An 18,235-nucleotide genomic window follows, 5' to 3' on the forward strand; every position below is an offset into this window, starting at 1 on the left:
GGGGGAGTGTCCTCAGGGGCAAATACGGCTGTGCTTGGGGACACTGTTGCACCCTTAGACCTGACCAGCCAAGGAAGCACGAGGGGCTGCGTCCACGGCCACCTTTATTCCCACTGTTGGCTGTCCCAAGGCACCGCTGGGGCACAGCCAGCACCACCTCTGCCAGTGTGACCTGGCCACCACCCCAGGCATCAGAGCAGCCTCAAGCCCTGCCCCCCTATGCCCCGCAGAAGCCAATTCCCCAGCTGCAAGCCCTCGTTCCCCTCCCCCGTGGCCCAGGCCTTCACGTTGCATGTGGACAGGGCTCCAGCGAGAGGCCCCTGGGCCATCCTCAACCTTCTCCTCCAGGCCGGCTGGCGAGCAGCCCTGAGCTGAGCCCTTCCCTAGGAGGCTGGGTCACATCGCATTCTCCTTCTCCTGGAAGGCTTCGCCTACGGCCCCAGGAAGTCCTCCTTCCGGTAGCCCTTCTGCAGCGGAGAGGGGACCCAGAGTCAGGGCTCTGCTGCCCCACCTCCAGTATGCTGGCAGCAGGCCCGGGCCATCCAGGCCTCCTGTGCAACGTGGCTTCCCTGCCCCTCCCTGCTGTCCCGCCTCCACACCCCACGCTCGCAGCCCCGCCTGCCCGGGGCCACGGGAACGTACCGCCCGGAAGTCTCGGTGCAGCTTGTTGTACTGCCACAGGTTGGCCAAGAGGCTGGAGGCCGCCCGGGAGGACTTCTCACTGTCAGGGCTGGGGGGTGGGGGGCAGGGGTCAGCGGGGTGACAGGCACAGCCAGGAGGCAGGGCCAGGCGGGGGGCAGGGTGGGCACGGGGTTTGGGCCCTGACCTGTCCCGCTTCTTCTTGATGAAGACCAGCTTGCGGAGCCCGTCGAAGTAGAGCAGGTCCCGGGCAGCCACGGGACTGGCTACCACGAGGTTGTTGAGGACAGCTATGATGTTTATCAGCACGTCGGCTGGAGGAGACTTCTCACCCACGCTGCCAGGCAGCTTCTCGATCAGGTGACTCACCAGCTTGGTGGCTGCCAGGAGGTCGGGGAGGTGGGTCTCCACTGCCCCTCCCCCCGCCGCCCCCGTGGCACCTGCCGTCCCCTGCTCCCCCAGGGAGCTGGCGAGCCTGCCTGTCCACTGACTCTGGCCTCCCAGAAGCTGGCCCCAGGGTGGCAGTAAAGGCAGAGTCCAGGCGAGCGCCCGGTCCACAGGGGAGGCGGAACCCAGGCTGCTGGACGGCCGACTCACACATCTCATCCTTGTTCCTGGCGTTGCGGGACAGGTTTCGGATGAGGCCTGTCAGTGAGCGCAGCTGGTGGTGGTCAGCGGTCCGAACTCGGTCCAGCAGCGGGTTCAGTATGCGCTCCTGCTCTAGAGCCAGCCGGCTCAGCACCCCCGCCCACTGCCGGCAGGAGGGGGCTGGTGAGCGAGGTGCTTGGCGCCCCAAGCCACCCGCGGCTCAGGCCCTGCCAGCCCAGACCTCCTGGCGCCTCCCTCGAGTCCGGCACAGAACCCAGGTCCTCAGGAGCCAAGGCCCCTGCCGTCTGGGGCGCTGACCTCACGCTCCCGCTGCTGCTTAGCGGCCCCTGCCTTCCCATCCTGCCCAGCCCGGCCCCACCGCCTCACCCTGCGGTCCCCCGCGGTGACGTTCTGCAGCGCGCCGGCCGCCGCCTCCGTCGTGTGCCGGTTGAGCTCACAGCGCTGCAGCAGCCGGTTGTACAGCCCCACGATCTGGGGGCTCCACAACCACTCGAGGCCCTTGGGGTCCTTAGACACCTCAGCAAAGGTGAGGGCGTCGGCCGTGAGGGGCAGCTGGGCAGGAGAGCATGGAGGGTTAGCCGAGGTTGCCTGGGACCCCTGCTTCTGCCCGCCCGCCCCAGTCTGGGCCCACCTCTCGGAGCCGCCGGCTCTGTGGAGTGAAGCAGCCCACCGCCTCGCCCGGGGGTGCCCCCATGTCCTGGCGGCCCCGGCCCTCCAGCCGCTGAAGGGCTGAGGGTGGCATCTCGTCGTACAGGCGGTAGGACAGGTTCCTCAGCACGCACACGGCGTTCTCCACGCTCTGTGGACGGAGGGGACCGCGGTCAGGGCAGGCTGGCGCCCCCGGGGCCCCCGGGCCCAGGCCGGCCCTCACCTTATCCTCACACTTGCCCACGTCCAGGGCGTGGTTGATGTAGGTGACCAGCGCGTCCACCAGCCCGTGGCACTCACGCATTTTCTGGCGAGTGGCCTGGGAGGCGGAGCTGAGGTTCCTGCGGGTGGAGACAGGTGAGAGGCCTGTGCAGGGACCCCAGGCAGAGCCACCCCACAGCGAGCTGAGCCCAAGGCTGAGCTCCTCCCCAGCCCCGCGCTGGGCCCACCCCCAGCACCTCCTGCTCCTGGTTCCTGATGGACACTGTCGCTCCCACGCTTTTGCACACCTACCCCCAACCACTCCTCAAATTGTCCGGGGTGAGGGCAGGTGAGAAATGTCAGATCAAGTCCCTGATTTAAAGAAACCCGAACCTGCAGTCTGTTGACATCTGGCTGGGCAGGGGACACCTGGTGACCCACTCCACTCGTGGGTCAGCACCTCTGCCTTGCTGGGTCCGTCCACGTCCCCCAGTGACCCCGTCCCCACCAACCCAGTGGCTCCGCCTCGTCCCTTGGACCTCAGGGCCCCACGGCCACCCGGCGCACCTGAGGAAGCCGGTGGCATTGTAGAATATCTCGGCTTCAGAGGCGTTCTGCTGGATGAGGGGCGGCCCGCCTGCTCCCGACAGGGGGCTCAGCACCAGATCTGTGAGCTGCTCCAGCGTGTCCCGGGCCAGGCGGTCCTTCAGGTGGTCGCTGGAGGACAGGTTCCACAAGATCCCTGTGGCGGGTGGGCCACGGTTGTGGTCAGGGACCACCTCTGGGGACCTCTGAGGCCTCCGGCCCCTCTGTCTTTCTCAGGTGGTAGGGAGAAGGCTCCTGACCTCTCCCTGCGGGGCACTGCCAGCCTCACCCGCCAGCCTTCCTGGGGACAGCCTGGGTGTGACCCAGAGGGTCATGGGGCTGCAGCAGGGCAGAAACGATGACCCTTGGGGACATGCGCCCTGGGGTGGAGGCTGGCTCCAAAGAGATGTGCCAAGGAATGGCCGTGGGGGACGAGGGAAGAGGCGGTGGGAGGTGCGGGAGTTGGGTGGCAGAGGGGTGGGATAGCAGGTGGGGACCAGGCCACCTGTGACGTTTTTGCGGAGCTCGTCGTCCTGCTCCCGCAGCGCCCGCAGCAGCTCGAAGATGCCGTTCTCTTCCACCAGGGCCAGCTTGTTGTCCGCGTTGTCATAGACGAGGTTGCGCATGGCGCCTGTGGCATGGCGCTGCACTTCCTGGTTGGCGTGGTTGAAGAGCTTCACCAGTCTAGGCACAGCCTGCAGACTGCGGGCCTGCGGGCACAGGCATGCGGGTGTTAACAAGTGTGCAAACGATGGATGGGTGTGTGCAGATACGTGCAGATGTGCTCAGAGGTGTCCAGATGTAGGCAGGTTATGTACGTACATATGCAAATGTTTGCAGGGCTGTGCAGGTGTGCGCAGAAGTGTGCAGGTGTGTGCAGAAGTGTGCAGGTGTGTGCAAAGGTGTGCAGGTGTAGGCAGGTGTGTACACTGAGAAACGTGTGTGTCTATATTCCAGTGTGCACAGAGGTGTGCACATGTGTGCAGAGGTGTGCAGGTGTGTGCAGAAGTGTGCAGGTGTGTGCAGAAGTGTGCAGGTGTGTGCAGAGGTATGCAGGTGTGTGCAAAGGTTGCAGGTGTAGGCAGGTGTATACACTGAGAGAAGTGTGTGTCTATATTCAGGAGTGTGCAGAGGTGTGCAGATGTGCACAGACGTGTGCAGGTGTAGGCAGGTGTGTACACTGAGAGACGTGTGTGTCTATATTCAGGTGTGTGCAGAGGTGTGCAAAGGTTGCAGGTGTAGGCAGGTGTGTACACTGAGAGACGTGTGTGTCTATATTCCGGTGTGCACAGAGGTGTGCAGCTGTGTGCAGAGGTGTGCAGGTATGCACAGAAGTGTGCAGAGGTTGCAGGTGTAGGCAGGTGTGTACACTGAGATGTGTCTATATTCCGGTGTGCACAGAGGTGTGTGGGTGTCAGCACGTGTATGTCCATCCCTCCCACCCTTCCTCTGCTGGGGATGCTCTGGGTAGGCCCAGGTCTGCCCAGTCAGTTTGGGGGTCAGCGAGGGTGGTCAGGGACCAGAGGACAGGGAATGAAGGGGGTCCATGGGCGTGGTCAGCAGGGATGGTCACCTGCTTCTTGGCGGCTGCGTCACTGTAGCACTTGTGCTGAATGTAGGCAGCTCCCAGCACCTGCAGGTTGGGATCTGAGGCCATGAGGTACTTGACTGCTGAGGGCAGGTCGATGTCATCGAATCTGCAGAGACAAGAGACGGGTTAGGCTGATCTGAGGATGGACTGGGGTCGTGGCAGAAGCCACCCCCGCAAACCCGTCCCAGCTCACCCGCTGCTGAGCCTCTGCAGAGTGCGGTGGCCGCCATAGCTGTCCAGCCCGCGCATGTCCGGCAGGTGCCCCGAGTCGCCAAGGCTGAGGCTGCGCACAGAGGGTGCGCGGGTCACGGGCTCCGGGATGCCCCCGGGCCCGCCCCCAGCCACTCCCCGGCTGCGGTGGCTGCTTTGGAACCGCTGCAAGGTCCGCATGGCAGGGGCACGGATGGTCCGGCTGGGTGGTCCCTCAGTAGCCTCCGGCCAGTCCAGGCCCCCAGCCCGGCTAGAGCTGGAGCTGGCCCGGCGTTCGTAGGCAAAGGCCCTGTAGGAGGACGTGGCCGCCGGCTCCAGCTGCTCGGACACCACGCTGTATCGGTCATCCGGGCACCCGGCCCCCAGCCTCAGCGAGCGCAGGGACAAGGTGTCGTAATCTGCCCGGCTGCCTGCCCCACCACGCTCGTGGAAGGACACAGGCCGGGCGGGCACCGGTGCGGCTGGTGGGGCACCCCGGTACCCTGCGGCCCCAAAGCCACCACCCCCGTTGTGGATGGAGCTTAGCCTCCGACTGGAGCTCAGGTCCACGGCCGAGCGGGAAGACCAGGAGGCAGGGCTGTAGGTGGGCTTGGCGATGGGCCGGAAGGTCTGTGGGGCAGGGAGGGGAGGGGAGGGCAGTGAGGGGGCACGGGGGCTCAGCGGGTCTGTCTTCCTGACCGCGGAGCCCAGCCCCCCTCGGAACCCCCGCCTCAGGGCTCCAGGCTACAGGGGCGTCACTCACCGAGGTTTCCCCACTCAGGCCCTGGGAGCGAGAGCTGAAGCCGGCCTGCAACGTGTGGTACTGAGCCCGGGATGCACCTGCAGGCGGGGCAGGGGCAGCACAGCCCACTGGGCCAACGGCAGGCGCTGGCCTCCTGCCTCCCCTCCGCCCTGAGGCTGGCTGGGCGGCGCCTCGCCACCCCTCCCACAGCCCCCCACCCCGCCGGGGGGGACAGACGCGCTCACCCTGCTGACCTCCTGGCGGCCTCGCCAGGAAGCCGCACGGGCCCCTGTGGGCCTGGCCTGTGCTGTTGGCCCACCATGGTGACACTGCGATGCTTAGGGACACGCTGTGCCCCGGGGCTGGGCCCCTGACCCACCTGGCGGGGCCATCCCCACCCCCGGCACACACAAGCCCAGGGCACAGGCGCCAGCCAGACGGCATGGTGAGTGGACGCGGCGGATGGGCGGGGAGCGGAGGGAAGGGGGCAGCCTGGACCGCCAGGACATGGCGGGTGGGTGAACAGCCTGGCGCGTGAGCGGGTATCTAGGCCAGGAGAATGGAGGGACGCTGAAGGGGCAACTAAACAGACACGCGGGTGGACAGGCCCGTGGCAAGAGCTGAGGGCACCCTGAGAGGAGCGGGGCAAAGGTCACACCAGGCAGCCCGTGGGAGCCCGGCTGGGGTTGCTTCACCTGCTGGGCAGGGCCTTTGGATGGGGAGGGGGTTCCTGAGTCCCAGCCGCCCAAGGCCAGGGGAGAGAGACTGGGCGCAAGGGACTCAGGGCAGGGGTGAAGGGGAGGGGGCCCCCTCCCAGCCTCTGCCTCAGCTAGGTCTGGGGGGACTCCCCCAACTGGAGACCTGCCCTGGTTAATGAGGCTTCTGGGCAGGGGTTATTAACCCTTTGATGCCAGGAAGGCTCAGCTTGGGGGGACACACCCCGAGCCTGGGGACCTTACCCCCACCCCAAAATTATAATCCTCTTCCCCCTAATTGCCAGGGTAGCTGGGGTGGTAATTAACCCCTCCCTGCTCCCTCCTCTACCCCATGACCCTTGGGCATCCAGCTGGGCCATGAGCAAGGCTGAGAGGCCCAGGGCGGGGAGGACGCAGGAACCCAGCGGCCCCTACGCTGACTGGCCCGCATCTCCCGAGCGGCACTGGAGGCCAGTCCTGGGAAGGGCCTTCGAGCATCTGTGACCAGGGCTTGACCCTGACACCCCACAGGCTCTTCTTCCCGCCTGACCTCGGTGCCTGCTGCTGCGGCCTGGCAAGGAGGGTGCTATTTCCAGGAGCGCCCTGAGGTCGCTGCCGCAGTCGTGCACACGCGTGCCCGGTGGAGCCGAGTCTCTGCACGCAGGGGGCTGCCTGGCCCCGAGGGCGTTCCCCGCGGGCTGTTCTCAGCGGGAGTATCTGGGCCACTCTGGCAGGCCCCCCGCCCCGCAATCCCGCAGGGAGACTCTAGCCCGACAGGAGGTGGCTCTCCTCCAGGAGCCCCAGACCCCGCCCCTCACTGTCCTGTCTGCTCGTTCCCAGGGGGCCAGGGGTGGACGCTGGAGTCTGGGCATCTGTGTCTCTGTCTCTGGGGGACCGATGTGTATGTCCGCGTGTCTCTGAGACTGCATGTGAGCCCGTGGGATGTGGGGCGTGTGCGTGTCCTGGCTTTGCCGACCGAGATGGGCCCGGCTGGCTGGCCAGGTGCCGCTTCTCCCACGTCTGGCTGGGGCAGGGGGCTCAGGGCACAGGGGGCAGGTGGGGCCCACCCTGGCTCACGCTGAGGACCCCAGGGTCCCTGCTGGGAGGTAGAGGCCCCACCCATGGCGTCTCCCACGCCTGGCGGGGCGGGGCGGTGACTCAAGGCGGCCGGGTGAGTCAGGGAGCTGAACCCGGAGTCGCCCCACGGCGGCCTCCAGCCCTGGCACCACCACGCCCCTGGGGCCACCCCTACCTGCCACCCTCTGGTGCCCACCTGGCCCGCATCCGCCTACCTCTGGCCACCTCGGCCGCCCCGTCAGGCTCGGAGGGCTCATTGTGCCGTGGTTGCTGGCCCAGCTGCAGCAGGCGCGCGCGGACCTGCTCCTGGACGCGGGCCGCCCTCAGCCGCTCTGCCTCCGGCCCCTCGGCGCCCCGGCGGTCCAGCTGCAGATCCGAGGGCAGCGCCAGGGAGCATACGCCCGCCTCGGGCTGCAGGGCGGAGAGCAGGAAGTTACCGTCCTGCATGGCGGCGGGCACTGGGCGGTCGGCCTGGCCTGGGCCCCGTCGCCACCTCAAGCCCGAGCTGTCTCGCCGTCTCTTCCCGCGCGGCCCTGTCCCTGAAGTCCCCTCCCCGCTGGCCTCGCCCAGGGCTGGCTCAGAGACTGACGCCGCCCAACCCTGAGCTCAGCGAGGGGCGGGGACACCTGGGCCAGGTGGGAGGGCGGGGCTGCTCAAGGTGGAATTCGGGCGGAAGAACAGGCCCTGCGCGTTCCCCTTCCTTCCGCCCGTCCCGGGACAGGGCAGAAGGGGTCTGCGCCTTTGTTCCCTGCCTGTAAAGGCCACAGCTGGTCCTTTGGGCCTACTGTCCCGAGCGCTGGGAAAGGGCCCAGGGCGGCCATCTCAGGGAGTCAGGGCCAGGACCCTCCCTGCCTGGGAACGGGGTGGTCTGGGAAACTGCGAGGACCAGGCGGCCAACCTGAGGCTGGTGCGAGGCCTAGCAGGGTTCGGGGCCAAGGGACTGAGTTGAGGATCGAAGGCTTGGGGTGGAGCTTCTGGGTGAAGAGGGCTCGATGGGGTCCTTATCCGGATCCTTGGTGCCCAAGAGACCCCAGAAGCAGGGGGCTAGATGGGCCCACCGCAGGCTCATGACCCTCCAGATATCCCCCTACCCCGTAGACCCCGGAAGCCACCCCTAGGCCCTCCTCTGCAGAGGCCTCCAAAGGGCTGGCTGGGCCCTCTCTGGTCTGCCCCCCAGGCGGTGGGGGTGGGAGGCTGTTCCCAACACGTGAGTCAGGGCTCAGCTCAGCGGGGGCAGGTGGGGCTGCCCCGGGGGGTTGACTCAGAGGGGCCCTCCTGCCCGGGCTGGGGACGCAGGCAGGAACTGGCAGTCCAGGCCAGCAGGGACCCGGAAGGCTGGAGCTGCATGGGCAGGGGCGGTCCAGGAGTCAGAGCAGGAGTCAGAGCCCGGCAGAGCGGGGCTTGCCCCAGAGTCTCCCGGGAGTGCCCCCACTGGCCGGACTGCCTGCTCCAAGGCCTCCTGGGGAGGCTTAGCTGGGATCCGGGACAGGCCCCTGGTGGGCTGAGTGGGGCGAGGGCTGAGCCCCGGAAGGCTGGGGGCAGGGGCCCAGCGGCTTCATGTTCTTCCCCGGCTCCCCTCGCAGTCACCGTGGGCCCACCCTCGCCGGCCTTCCTTCCTGTGGGACACCCTTACCCTGGGCCCTGGGTCCCTGAAGGCAGGGGACAAGGTCCCAGGTGGGAATGGTGGCTGGGGGCAGTGGCCTGGGGGTGAGGTGGTGTCGGGTCAGGAGGCAGCCTAGGGGTGAGGTCAGTGCTGGGGAGGAGACTGGGGAGGGAGGCAGAAATAAGTTGGGGGGGAGAGGGGTGGAGGAGGGTCCCTAGAAAGGTCCAGGTGACGCCTGGGGTGGAGCCACAGGGGAAAAGGGGATGCACAGGGTGGGCGACCTACCCTGTTGGCGGTCCGGAGGCTGCTGGCCCCGGGGCTCACCCCAGAGACGACTGCGGGCTGAGTCCTGGGCTGCATCCCGGGCCCAGCACTGCTGCTGGGGCCTTGCTGTAGGCCAGGACTGCGGGGGCACCAGGAGGGCGGGGTGGGAATGCCTGCACGCCCAGCCAGCTCATCAGACCGGTTGCTTCCCTGGGAGTCATGTTTTGTGTGGAAAAATCCCGGGAGACAAGTTCGTGCGGCGCTGAGTGCGCTTGGAGGAGGTCGCCTGGCACGGGCCTGGGGCCCGCCCTGCACTCGTCCACCTGGGGCCCAGCCCACCCGGCCGCGTGCCTGGGGAAGCCGGCCTCCGGGCGGACTGCAGGTGGGGGTCAGGCAGACGCCTGCAGGGTCCCCAGGGCCAGTTCCCTAGCGCTCGCCCCTCCTCTTGGCAGGGAGGGCTGCGGGTGGCCCCAGGCTGTGCCGAGCCTCCTGGGGAACCTGTGCGCCCCTCCCACCACCCACCTCAGATCTCTGCCCTTTGTGATTCCCTTGTCCAGGGAAAGCCTGGGGACCCAAGGGAGCTTCCTCTAACCGCTGCAGGGCCCGAGGGACCGGCTGTGGCTTAAACCTGTCCCCCCTCAAGCTCAGAGCCCTGTCCCACCTTTGGGACCAGCCTTCTGCTCCGGAGAGTCCCCGTCTCTCTGGAGCGAGTGCATGGGGGAGACAGCATAAGGACGATTGGTGCCCTTGAAGGGGTCTTCCTGGAGGAGGGCATCCCTAGTGCGCGGGGTTGGGGGGAGATTAGAAAACCTGGGAATCTGCGTTGGAGATCCCAGGACCTGAAGGCCTGGAAGGGTGATGGATGCTCTTACTTGGGAGGTGGGTGGTGGGGGAGCCTGGACTCTGCCCTAGGGGGTGTGAAGGAAGGGCTGTGAGGGCCCAAGGGGCAAGCCAGCATTTACAGGCAAGGACTGCCTGGGCTGAGAGGTCGGGTTGGGGCATCTACCGTGGAGGGGACCCCAGGCAGTTGTTACAAAAGTCTCTGGGGGAGGGGTTGGGGATGAGCAGGGGGCGGGGGCCAGAGTAGGGGCCGGCTGGAAGGAGGACCCTTTGCTGGCTTTGCTGCGCTCCCTGAGAAGGGGGAAAGGGCTGCCGGGTGTGTGCAGCCCGAGCTGGAGTAGGTACAGAGGGCCCGGCACCCCTCTCGGTCGAGAGCCTGGAGGAGGGCGGAAATGGGGGGGAAAGGTGACGACGCAGACAGCAGAATCACTAACGAGACTCAGGAGCGCGCTGGAGCGCAGAGAAGTTTAGATCGCGCGGGCGGCGCAGCCTGCCGGCGCGGGGATGGGGCCGGGTGAGGCGCTCACCCGCGCGGGCGCAGCGCAGGGCGAGGGGCGGGGGGCCGGCGCGGGGAGACGCCGCGCCCGAGAACCTTCCAGCGTCCGACGGCTTCGGGCCGCCTCCTCCACGACGCCTACCTGGACTCGCATACCCGGCACAGCGCTTGTCCCTCCGGGGCGGGCACGCTCCGCGCCTCTGGCGGGAAGGTCGCTGCGGGACCCACGCCCACCCCGCCGCCTCTTCTCAGCCTCCCGTCCCCGGGCTGGTTCTGAGCTCTTCCCAGGTGCGTGACGGAAACGGACAGAGCGGCCCACGCGCAGTGATGCTGGTCAGGACGGCGGGGCAGCCGAGCGCCTCTGGGACAGAGAGGGGAACCTTGCAGGGCCCCAAAGAGGACCCAGAAGCGAGCAGGGGGCCGGAGCTCACGGGTGCGGGGCGAGTGCGGGCCGTCCTTCGGGTGCTCCAGCGGGGGACGAGGGGAGTGAGCTGACTGAAGGGCGGCTGGGGAGGCGGTGGCTGGGGCCCGGGTGGCCTGGACCCGGAGGAGGCCCCCGGGGGCAGGGAGGGCGGGGGCACGTCTGTGAACCCGGCGCTTCTTCTGGGTCCCACGGAGACGCCGGGCGCCGCCCGCGGGTGCCGGTTTCCCGAGAGCGGAGGCGCTTTGCGCACAGTCTGCTCTCTGTCCTCTCAGCATCCCCAGCAGCCCGGGCTGTGACCACTCCATTTTCCAGCCCGGGAAACAGGCTCCGCAGGCTGAATAGGTTCCCAGGAGTTACAGAGCTAGTCAGGGTGTGTGGAAAGGTCGCCCTGAGCAACAGCAGGCTGGGCTGGGCTTGGGGCCCAGCGGGTGGGGTCTCAGTAGAACCCCCACAGTCCCCTAGCTAGGGCTGGGCCGCCTTCACGCGGGCTGAGCCAGGGTTTGTTTGCCTTCTCTGGGTGCTCAGCCTCAGCCTTGTCCTGAAAGGGGTTCCTGCCCCGCTGGGCCACCCTGGCAGCTCTTTGCTCCCACCATCTGGATCCGGGGCCGGGCCCTGAGGCCCGCTGTCGCCTTTCTGCTTGAACAACATCAGGGCTGGGCTGCGTGTCAGCCTCCAGCTCCCTTTCCTGCAGGGCCTGCACCCTGGGGCTCAGTCAGAGCTGGTCCGGCCCAGGGGAGGAGGCGGCGCGCCTGCCTGCTGCCCGCAGGGGCCTGCGCCTCCACAGCCTGTGACTTCCTGTGCACACGTATGGCCAAGTTTTTGTTTTAAACTTTCGACAGCGGCCTGTGTCTCTTTCCTCCAGGAGCGTCTTCTCCCGCTGGGCCGCTGAGGTGCCCCAGGACCTCTGGCCTCCTCGCGGTCTCGTCAGCTGTCCTTCCCCAGCCCCTTCTGTGTGCATATCTCAAGCCTGTGCTCCGTGTTCCTGACTGGGCTTTAACATTAGCTGTCCCTATTCTTGGAAACTCCTAAAGTGGCTTTTATCTATCACTGTAACGATTTTATTTTTCTCATCTATTGTTTTCCCCATGTATCGTCAGATAGTTTTAATTTTCTTTGTTTCTGTCGCTGATTTTTTTAAAGAGACTTTCTTTTTTAGAGCAAGTTTTAGGCTCGCAGCAAAACTGAGAGGAAGGTAGAGAGGATTCCCATATACCCCTGCCCCCAGCAGGCATAGCTGCCCCCAGCAGGCATAGCTGCCCCCAGCAGGCATAGCTGCCCCCAGTTATTGCATCAGCTGGCACATTTGTCGCAATTGATGACCCTGCCCTGAGAAGTCATCATCGGTTCCCAGCTTACATCAGGGTTCATCTTGGTGTTTTACACGCTAGGGTTTGGACAAGTTCACAGTGACGTGCGCCCGTCATTGCAGTCCCATGCAGCGTATCGGCAGGGCCCTGAGCATCCTCTGTGCTCCGCCTGCTCATCTCTCCCTGCCCGTCCCCCAGCCCCTGGCAGCCACTGATCTTTGTATTTTCTCTGTAGTTTTACCTATTCCAGATTGTCGCAGGTGGGAACGTCACAGCATGTGGCTTTTTCTCGCTCGCTTCTTTCACTTAGTTATGCGCGTTGACGTTTCCTTCGTGTCTCGCTGTGGCCTGACAGCTCACGTCTTTCCTCATGACTAACATTCCGTTGCCCAGCGTACCCGTTTCTGCATCCATTCACCTATTGAAGGACATCTTGGTGGTTTCCAGGTTTGGGCAGTTATGAATAAAGCCGCTATAAACATGCTCCCGCTGCACGTGGTTCTGGATTTTGGCCATCGCAGTAGGTGCACGGCGGCGGGGGGCGGGGGGGGTCTCACTGCTTATGACGTGCGCTTCGCTGATGTGCTAAGACGCCATTTGCGCGTCTTCTCTGCTGAGGGGTCTGTTAAGACTGTCTGCTCATGTTTCACTTGCGTCACTCGTTTTCTTGTTGGGTTTTAGGAGTTCTTCCTAGATTTTTGAATAACAGTCCTTTGTCAGATATGGCCTTTGCAAATATCTTTTTCCTAGTCTGTGATTTATCTTCTCATTCTTTTGGCATTGTCTTTTGCAGAACGGAAGTTTTTCATTCTAATGAAGTTCTGTGTGTCAGTTGAAAGTGAAAAGTGAAAGTCACTCAGTCGTGTCTGACTCTTTGCCAGCCCACGGACTGTAGCCTGCCAGGCTCCTCCATCCATGGAATTCTCCAGGCCAGAATACTGGAGCAGGTAGCCATTCCCTTCTCCAGGGGACTCTTCTCAATCCAGGGATCAAACCCAGATCTTCTGCATCGCAGGCAGATTCTTTACCATCTGAGCCACCGGGAAGCCCCTCTTTACTTCCGGCTGGGCTGGGGCTTCGCTGCACAGGCTTTTCCCTGGTTGCAGGGTGCAGGCGTCTCACTGCGGTGCCTTCTCCTGTTGCGGAGCGCGGTCTCTAGGGTGTGCCACCTCCAGCAGTTGTAGCTCCCAGGCTCCAGAGCTCAGGCTGAATGACTGTGGCACTCGGGCTTAGTTGCTGTCTGGCACGTGGGATCTTCCCAGATCAGGGATCAAACTCCAGGCAGACTCTCTGCCACTGAGCCACCAGGGACGCCCTCAATCATTTCCTTTATGGGCCAGCCTTTCGTGCAGCGTCTACATCACCACACCCAGGGTCACTAGGTTGCTCCCGCAGTGTCCTCTGGAAATTTCGTATGTGTGTCTTGCATTTAGGGCTGTGAGTCACCGGTGTTAATTCTTGTTGTCCAGTTGTCCCTGCACCATTTGTTGGAAAGACCACCTTTGCTCCGTTGTACTGCCTGCTTCTTTGCCAAAGATCAGCTGGCTGCATTTACGTGCCTGTTAAGTTGCTTCAGTCTTGTCCAGTTCTTTATGACAAGAATGCTGGAGTGGGTGCCCATGCCCTGCTCTGGGGGAATCTTCCTACCCAGGGGTGAGACCCGTGTCTCTCTGTCTCCTGCACTGGCACGCAGGTTCTTTACCAACTAGTGCCACCTGGGAAGCGCTGGCCGCTTTCATGTGGGCCTGTTTCCGAGTTCTCTCTTCTGTCCCACTGACCTGTCTGACCTTCTGCCAGCGCGACAGTCTTGACTGCTGCAGCTTTACGGGAGGGCTTGGAGTTGGATGCTGTTAGTCCTTCCAGCTTACTCTTCTCCTTGAGTACTAGGTTGGTTATTCTGTGTCTTTTGCCTCTCCAGGAAAGAATCAGTCAGTTGATTGGTGGGGTATTTTTAAGTGATAGTTGGAGGGGAGGCTATGCTTATCTGGCTCTGGTAGCAGAGCCGTCTCACTCACTTGTTTGCTGTGTGGTCTGCGTTGCGTTGCGCTGGGTCTTTCGTTGCCGCGCATGGACGCGTTACGGGGCGTGGGCTCAGGAGCTGTGGTGCTTGGGCTGGCTTAGTGTCCCCACCACACGTGAGAGCTTAGTTCCCTGAGTGGGGATTGAACCCACATCCCCTGCATTAAGAGGTGGGCTTGTAACCACTGGACCAGCAGGGAAGTCCAGTTGGTGGGGCCTTGATTGGAATTGTATCGAATCTGCAGAGATCACGTTGGGAAGAGCACACCGTGGCTGTGCTGAGTCTTCTGGTCCTGAACGTGGACTGTCTCTCCGTTGGTTCAGGGCTTTTGATTCCTTTCATCACACTTTTGCACTTTCTTCTTATTTAGATCTTATTCATGTTTTGTTAGATTTTTACCTGGGTATTTACTTACTTATTTTGGGGGTGCTAATGTAAATGCTATTTATTGTGTTTCAAATTTCAAATCTCAAGTAGTCCATTGCTAGCATATAGGAAAGCGACTGACTTCTGTATGCTAACCTCGTGTCCTGCAACCTTGCTGTGATTGGTCATTAGCTCCAGGAGTGTCTTTTCTGTTTCTTCTAGGCTAATGCTTCTGGATCGTCTGCAAACTGAAACAGTTGTGCTTCTTCTTCCTCAGTCTGTAAACCTTTCATTCCCTTTACTTGCCTTACTGCATCACCTAGCTCTTCCAGTATAATACTGAAAAGAAGTGATGAGAAGGATTGAACACTGATTTCTAAAAACTCGCTCACACGTCAACACTGACAGACGTCCTCCCCTCCCCCATCTGTGTCCTTGGCAGACTCACCACCACCTCAGGGCTTTGCTGGGATGTCACCGTCTCAGACTTTTCGTGACCACTATTTACAATGGCAGCCTCACTCAGACTCACTATCCTTTTTCCTGGCTTTCTTTTCCTCTACAGCAGCTGCCCCCAGCTACTATACTAGACTCTCTTGGTTGTGTCCATCGTCTGCTCCCCCTCCCCCTGCGCTGGAATGTACAGTCTGCACGGCGGGGGCTCGTGTCTGTCCACTCACCAGTGTTAGCACCTGGCACAGGGCGGGCACTCAGGACCTGGCCCAGGGCGGGCACTCAGGACCTGGCCCAGGGCGGGCACTCAGGACCTGGCCCAGGGCGGGCACTCAGGACCTGGCCCAGGGCAGGCACTCAGTAGCTGTTGGAATGGCCTAGTAGATCATGGCATGTATGTGTTCTAGATTAGATGAGGCGTCTTTTTTTTTTCTGCTTCCAGAGGTAATTATTTTTCTGATGTACATGCTCCCCCTGGCTGTTACATCCCCTCTCCCCCTTTTGGCAAAGTGACTGAGGAGGCCTTACAGATAGCTGAGAAAAGAAGAGAAGTGAAAGGCAAAGGAGAAAAGGAAAGATGTACCCATCTGAATGCAGAGTTCCAGAGAACAGCAAGGAGAGATAAGAAAGCCTTCCTCAGTGATCAGTGCAAAGAAATAAAGGAAAACAATAGAATGGGAAAGACTAGAGATCTACTCAAGAAAATTAGAGATACAAAGAGAACATCTCATATAAAGATGGGCTCGATAAAGGGCAGAAACACTATAACAGAAGCAGAAGATATTAAGAAGAGGTGGCAAGAATCCACAGAAGAACTATACAAAAAAGATCTTCACTACCAAAATAATCATGATGGTGTGATCACTCACCTATAGCCAGACATCTTAGAGTTGAAGTCAAGTGGGCCTTAGGAAGCATCACTATGAACAAAGCTAGTGGAGGTGATGGAATTCCAGCAGCGCTGTTTCAAACCCTGAAAGATGATGCTGTTGCACTCAACAGGCCAGCAGGTTTGGAAAACTCAGCAGTGGCCACAGGACTGGAAAAGGTCAGTTTTCATTCCAAAGCCCAAAAAGGACAAAGAATGCCAAAGAATGTTCAAACTACCACACAACTGCACTCATTTCACATGCTAGCAAAGTAATGCTCAAAATCCTTCAAGCTAGGCTTCAACAGTGTATGAACTGAGAACTTCCAGATGTACAAGCTGGATTTAGAAAAAGCAGAGGAACCACAGATCAAATTGCTAACATCCGCTGCATAATAGAAAAAGCAAGAGTTCCAGAAAAAACATTTACTTCTGCTTCATTGACTATGCTAAAGCCTTTGTGTGGATCACAACAAACTGGAAAATTCTGAAAGGGCTAACCCTAACCACCTTAGCTGCCTCCTGCAAAACCTGTATGCAGGTCAGGAAGCAGCAGAAAGGGACATGCAACAACAGACTGGTTCATAATTGGGAAAGGAGGACGTCAAGGCTGTACACTGTGCCCTGCTTATTTAACTTATATGCAGAGGACGTCATGCAAAATGCCGGGCTGGATGAAGCACAAGCTGGAATCAAGTTTCCCAGGAGAAAGACCAATAACCTCAGATATGCAGATGACACCATGTTTATGACAGAAAGCGAAGAGGAACTTTTAATGAGGGTGAAAGAGGAGAGTAAAGAAGTTGGCTTAAAACTCAACATTCAGAAAACTAAGATCATGGCATCCGGTCCCATCACTTCATGGGAAACAGACGGGGAAACAATGAGAACAGTGACAGATTTTATTTTGGGGGGTCTCCAAAATCACTGCAGATGGTGACTGCAGCCATGAAATTAAAAGATGCTTGCCCACTGGAAGAAAAGCTATGACCAACCTTGACAGCATATTAAAAAGCAGAGACATTACTTGGCTGATAAATGTCTGTCTACTCAAAGCTATGGTTTTTCCAGTAGTCATGTATGGATGTGAGAGTTGGACCATAAAGAAAGCTGAGTGCTGAAGAACTGATGCTTTTGATCTGTGGTGTTGGAGAAGACTCTTGAGAGTCCCTTGGATTGCAAGGAGATCCAACCAGTCAATCCTAAAGGAAATCAGTCCTGAATATTCATTGGAAGGACTGATGCTGAAGCTGAAGCTCCAATACTCTGGCCACCTGATGTGAAGAGCCGACTCATTGGAGAAGACCCTGATACTGGGAAAGACTGAGGGCAAGAGGAGAAGGGGGCGACAGAGGACGAGGTGGCTGGATGGCATGAGTCTGAGCAAACTCTGGGAGACCATGAAGGTCAGGGAAGGATGGCGGGCTGCAGTCCATGGGATCAGGGTCAGACATGACTCGGTGACTGAGTAACAGTTCTTAATTTCTCTGCTAGTTTTTTCTTGTTACAAGTATCTGTGACTGGGGACCATGCCTTCTGAACTAGACAGAAGGGAGGAGTGGACAGTATGAGCGGGGGCACCTGGGAGGAGGCGGGTCTGCCGGGTCCCCCACCTCGCGGCCTCTCGCCCTCTGTGAACCAGGAGGACCTGCGGTGAAGCCCAAGCCACAAGCGGCTTCATGTTCACAGACACCCACTGGCTGCTCTGGTCAGCAGCCAAAGAGCTGAGTGCCATGGGCAGCCCTGGGGCCTTCCCAGGGCCTGATCCCTCTCACTGAAATCCTCAAGGTGAGGTAAATCTTGAGAGAATTGTTTGGAATTCCGGGCGGACATGCTGCCTTCCCACGGAATAAGGACATACACAGTGACAGCCCCGAAGATGTCCACGCCCTAACCCCCCGAGCCTCTGGCTGGCACCTCCAAGGCAGGAGAGGCTGCGCGGTGGGCTCTTAGCCCCTGGACCGCCAGGGAAGCCCCGGTGGGTGGGCCTTCGATTCGGATCGCATCGGATCACGTTGGGGAAAGCTGACAGTGTGGCAGTATCGAGTGTGTCCATCCGTGAAGGACGTTCTTTGAGATGGAGCAGTTGTCCTGGGTCACCTGTGTGGGCCCATTGTCACCGTAGGGGTCTTCACAAGCAGGAGGGTCAGAGGAGGAGGAATGATGATGGTAGCAGAGGGGAGAGTGATAAGATGCTAAACTGACGGCTCTGTGGACGGAGGGAGAGCCCACGCACCAAGGAATCCTGGTGCCCTCTAGGAACCGGGAGAGGAGGGGAGCAGATTCATCCCTAAAGCCTCCAGAGAGAAGGCTGGAAACCTTGATTTTAGGACTTCCGATGTCCAGAGCTGTGAGACAGGAAATTCCATTTTGTTCCTGGAAATTTGTTATAGCAGCCACAAGGGACTCATATGGGCAGGTGCACCCAGTACCAGGCAGCCCGGGGAGAGCGGGCTGTTGACACCATCGTCCAGTGTGTGTCTGACTCCAGGGGCTCCTGACCCTGAACGAGGGTTACGTGAAAACAGTCAAACAAGCAACCCTCTCATTATGCTTAAAGCAGTTTGCACTCGGGTCGCCATTCCTGGCGACTGAGTCCTAACTATATCCCCAGCCCG

General features: G+C 61.1%; 1 protein-coding gene across 1 annotated transcript; it reads right to left on the reverse strand.

Annotated features, from left to right (window-relative positions):
- Window positions 1-87: 87 nt before the first annotated feature.
- Window positions 88-8,986, reverse strand: PKP3 (plakophilin 3). Its single transcript, XM_027959944.2, has 14 exons — window positions 8,865-8,986; window positions 7,192-7,387; window positions 5,226-5,302; window positions 4,467-5,092; window positions 4,256-4,379; window positions 3,188-3,392; window positions 2,665-2,839; window positions 2,120-2,237; window positions 1,880-2,047; window positions 1,615-1,800; window positions 1,237-1,390; window positions 827-1,019; window positions 643-730; window positions 88-467 (listed from the first exon to the last, which is right to left on the reverse strand). The coding sequence occupies exons 1-14, from the start codon at window positions 8,937-8,939 to the stop codon at window positions 432-434; spliced, it is 2,421 nt and encodes an 806-aa protein (XP_027815745.2). The 5' UTR covers window positions 8,940-8,986; the 3' UTR covers window positions 88-431.
- Between the last annotated feature and the right edge of the window lie 9,249 nt (window positions 8,987-18,235).

The sequence above is a fragment of the Ovis aries genome, chromosome 21, assembly GCF_016772045.2.
Source record: "Ovis aries strain OAR_USU_Benz2616 breed Rambouillet chromosome 21, ARS-UI_Ramb_v3.0, whole genome shotgun sequence".
Taxonomy (NCBI): Eukaryota; Metazoa; Chordata; class Mammalia; order Artiodactyla; family Bovidae; genus Ovis; species Ovis aries.

Excerpts from the sequence above, each read along its gene's own strand:
- PKP3 (XM_027959944.2), bottom strand. The coding sequence starts at position 8,939 with ATGCAGCCCAGGACTCAGCCCGCAGTCGTCTCTGGGGTGAGCCCCGGG. Across the intron at positions 2,840-3,187 it reads GCTCCGCAAAAACGTCACAG|GGATCTTGTGGAACCTGTCC; the intron begins GTGGCCTGGTCC and ends CACCCGCCACAG. Across the intron at positions 2,048-2,119 it reads TGGGCAAGTGTGAGGATAAG|AGCGTGGAGAACGCCGTGTG; the intron begins GTGAGGGCCGGC and ends CTCCGTCCACAG.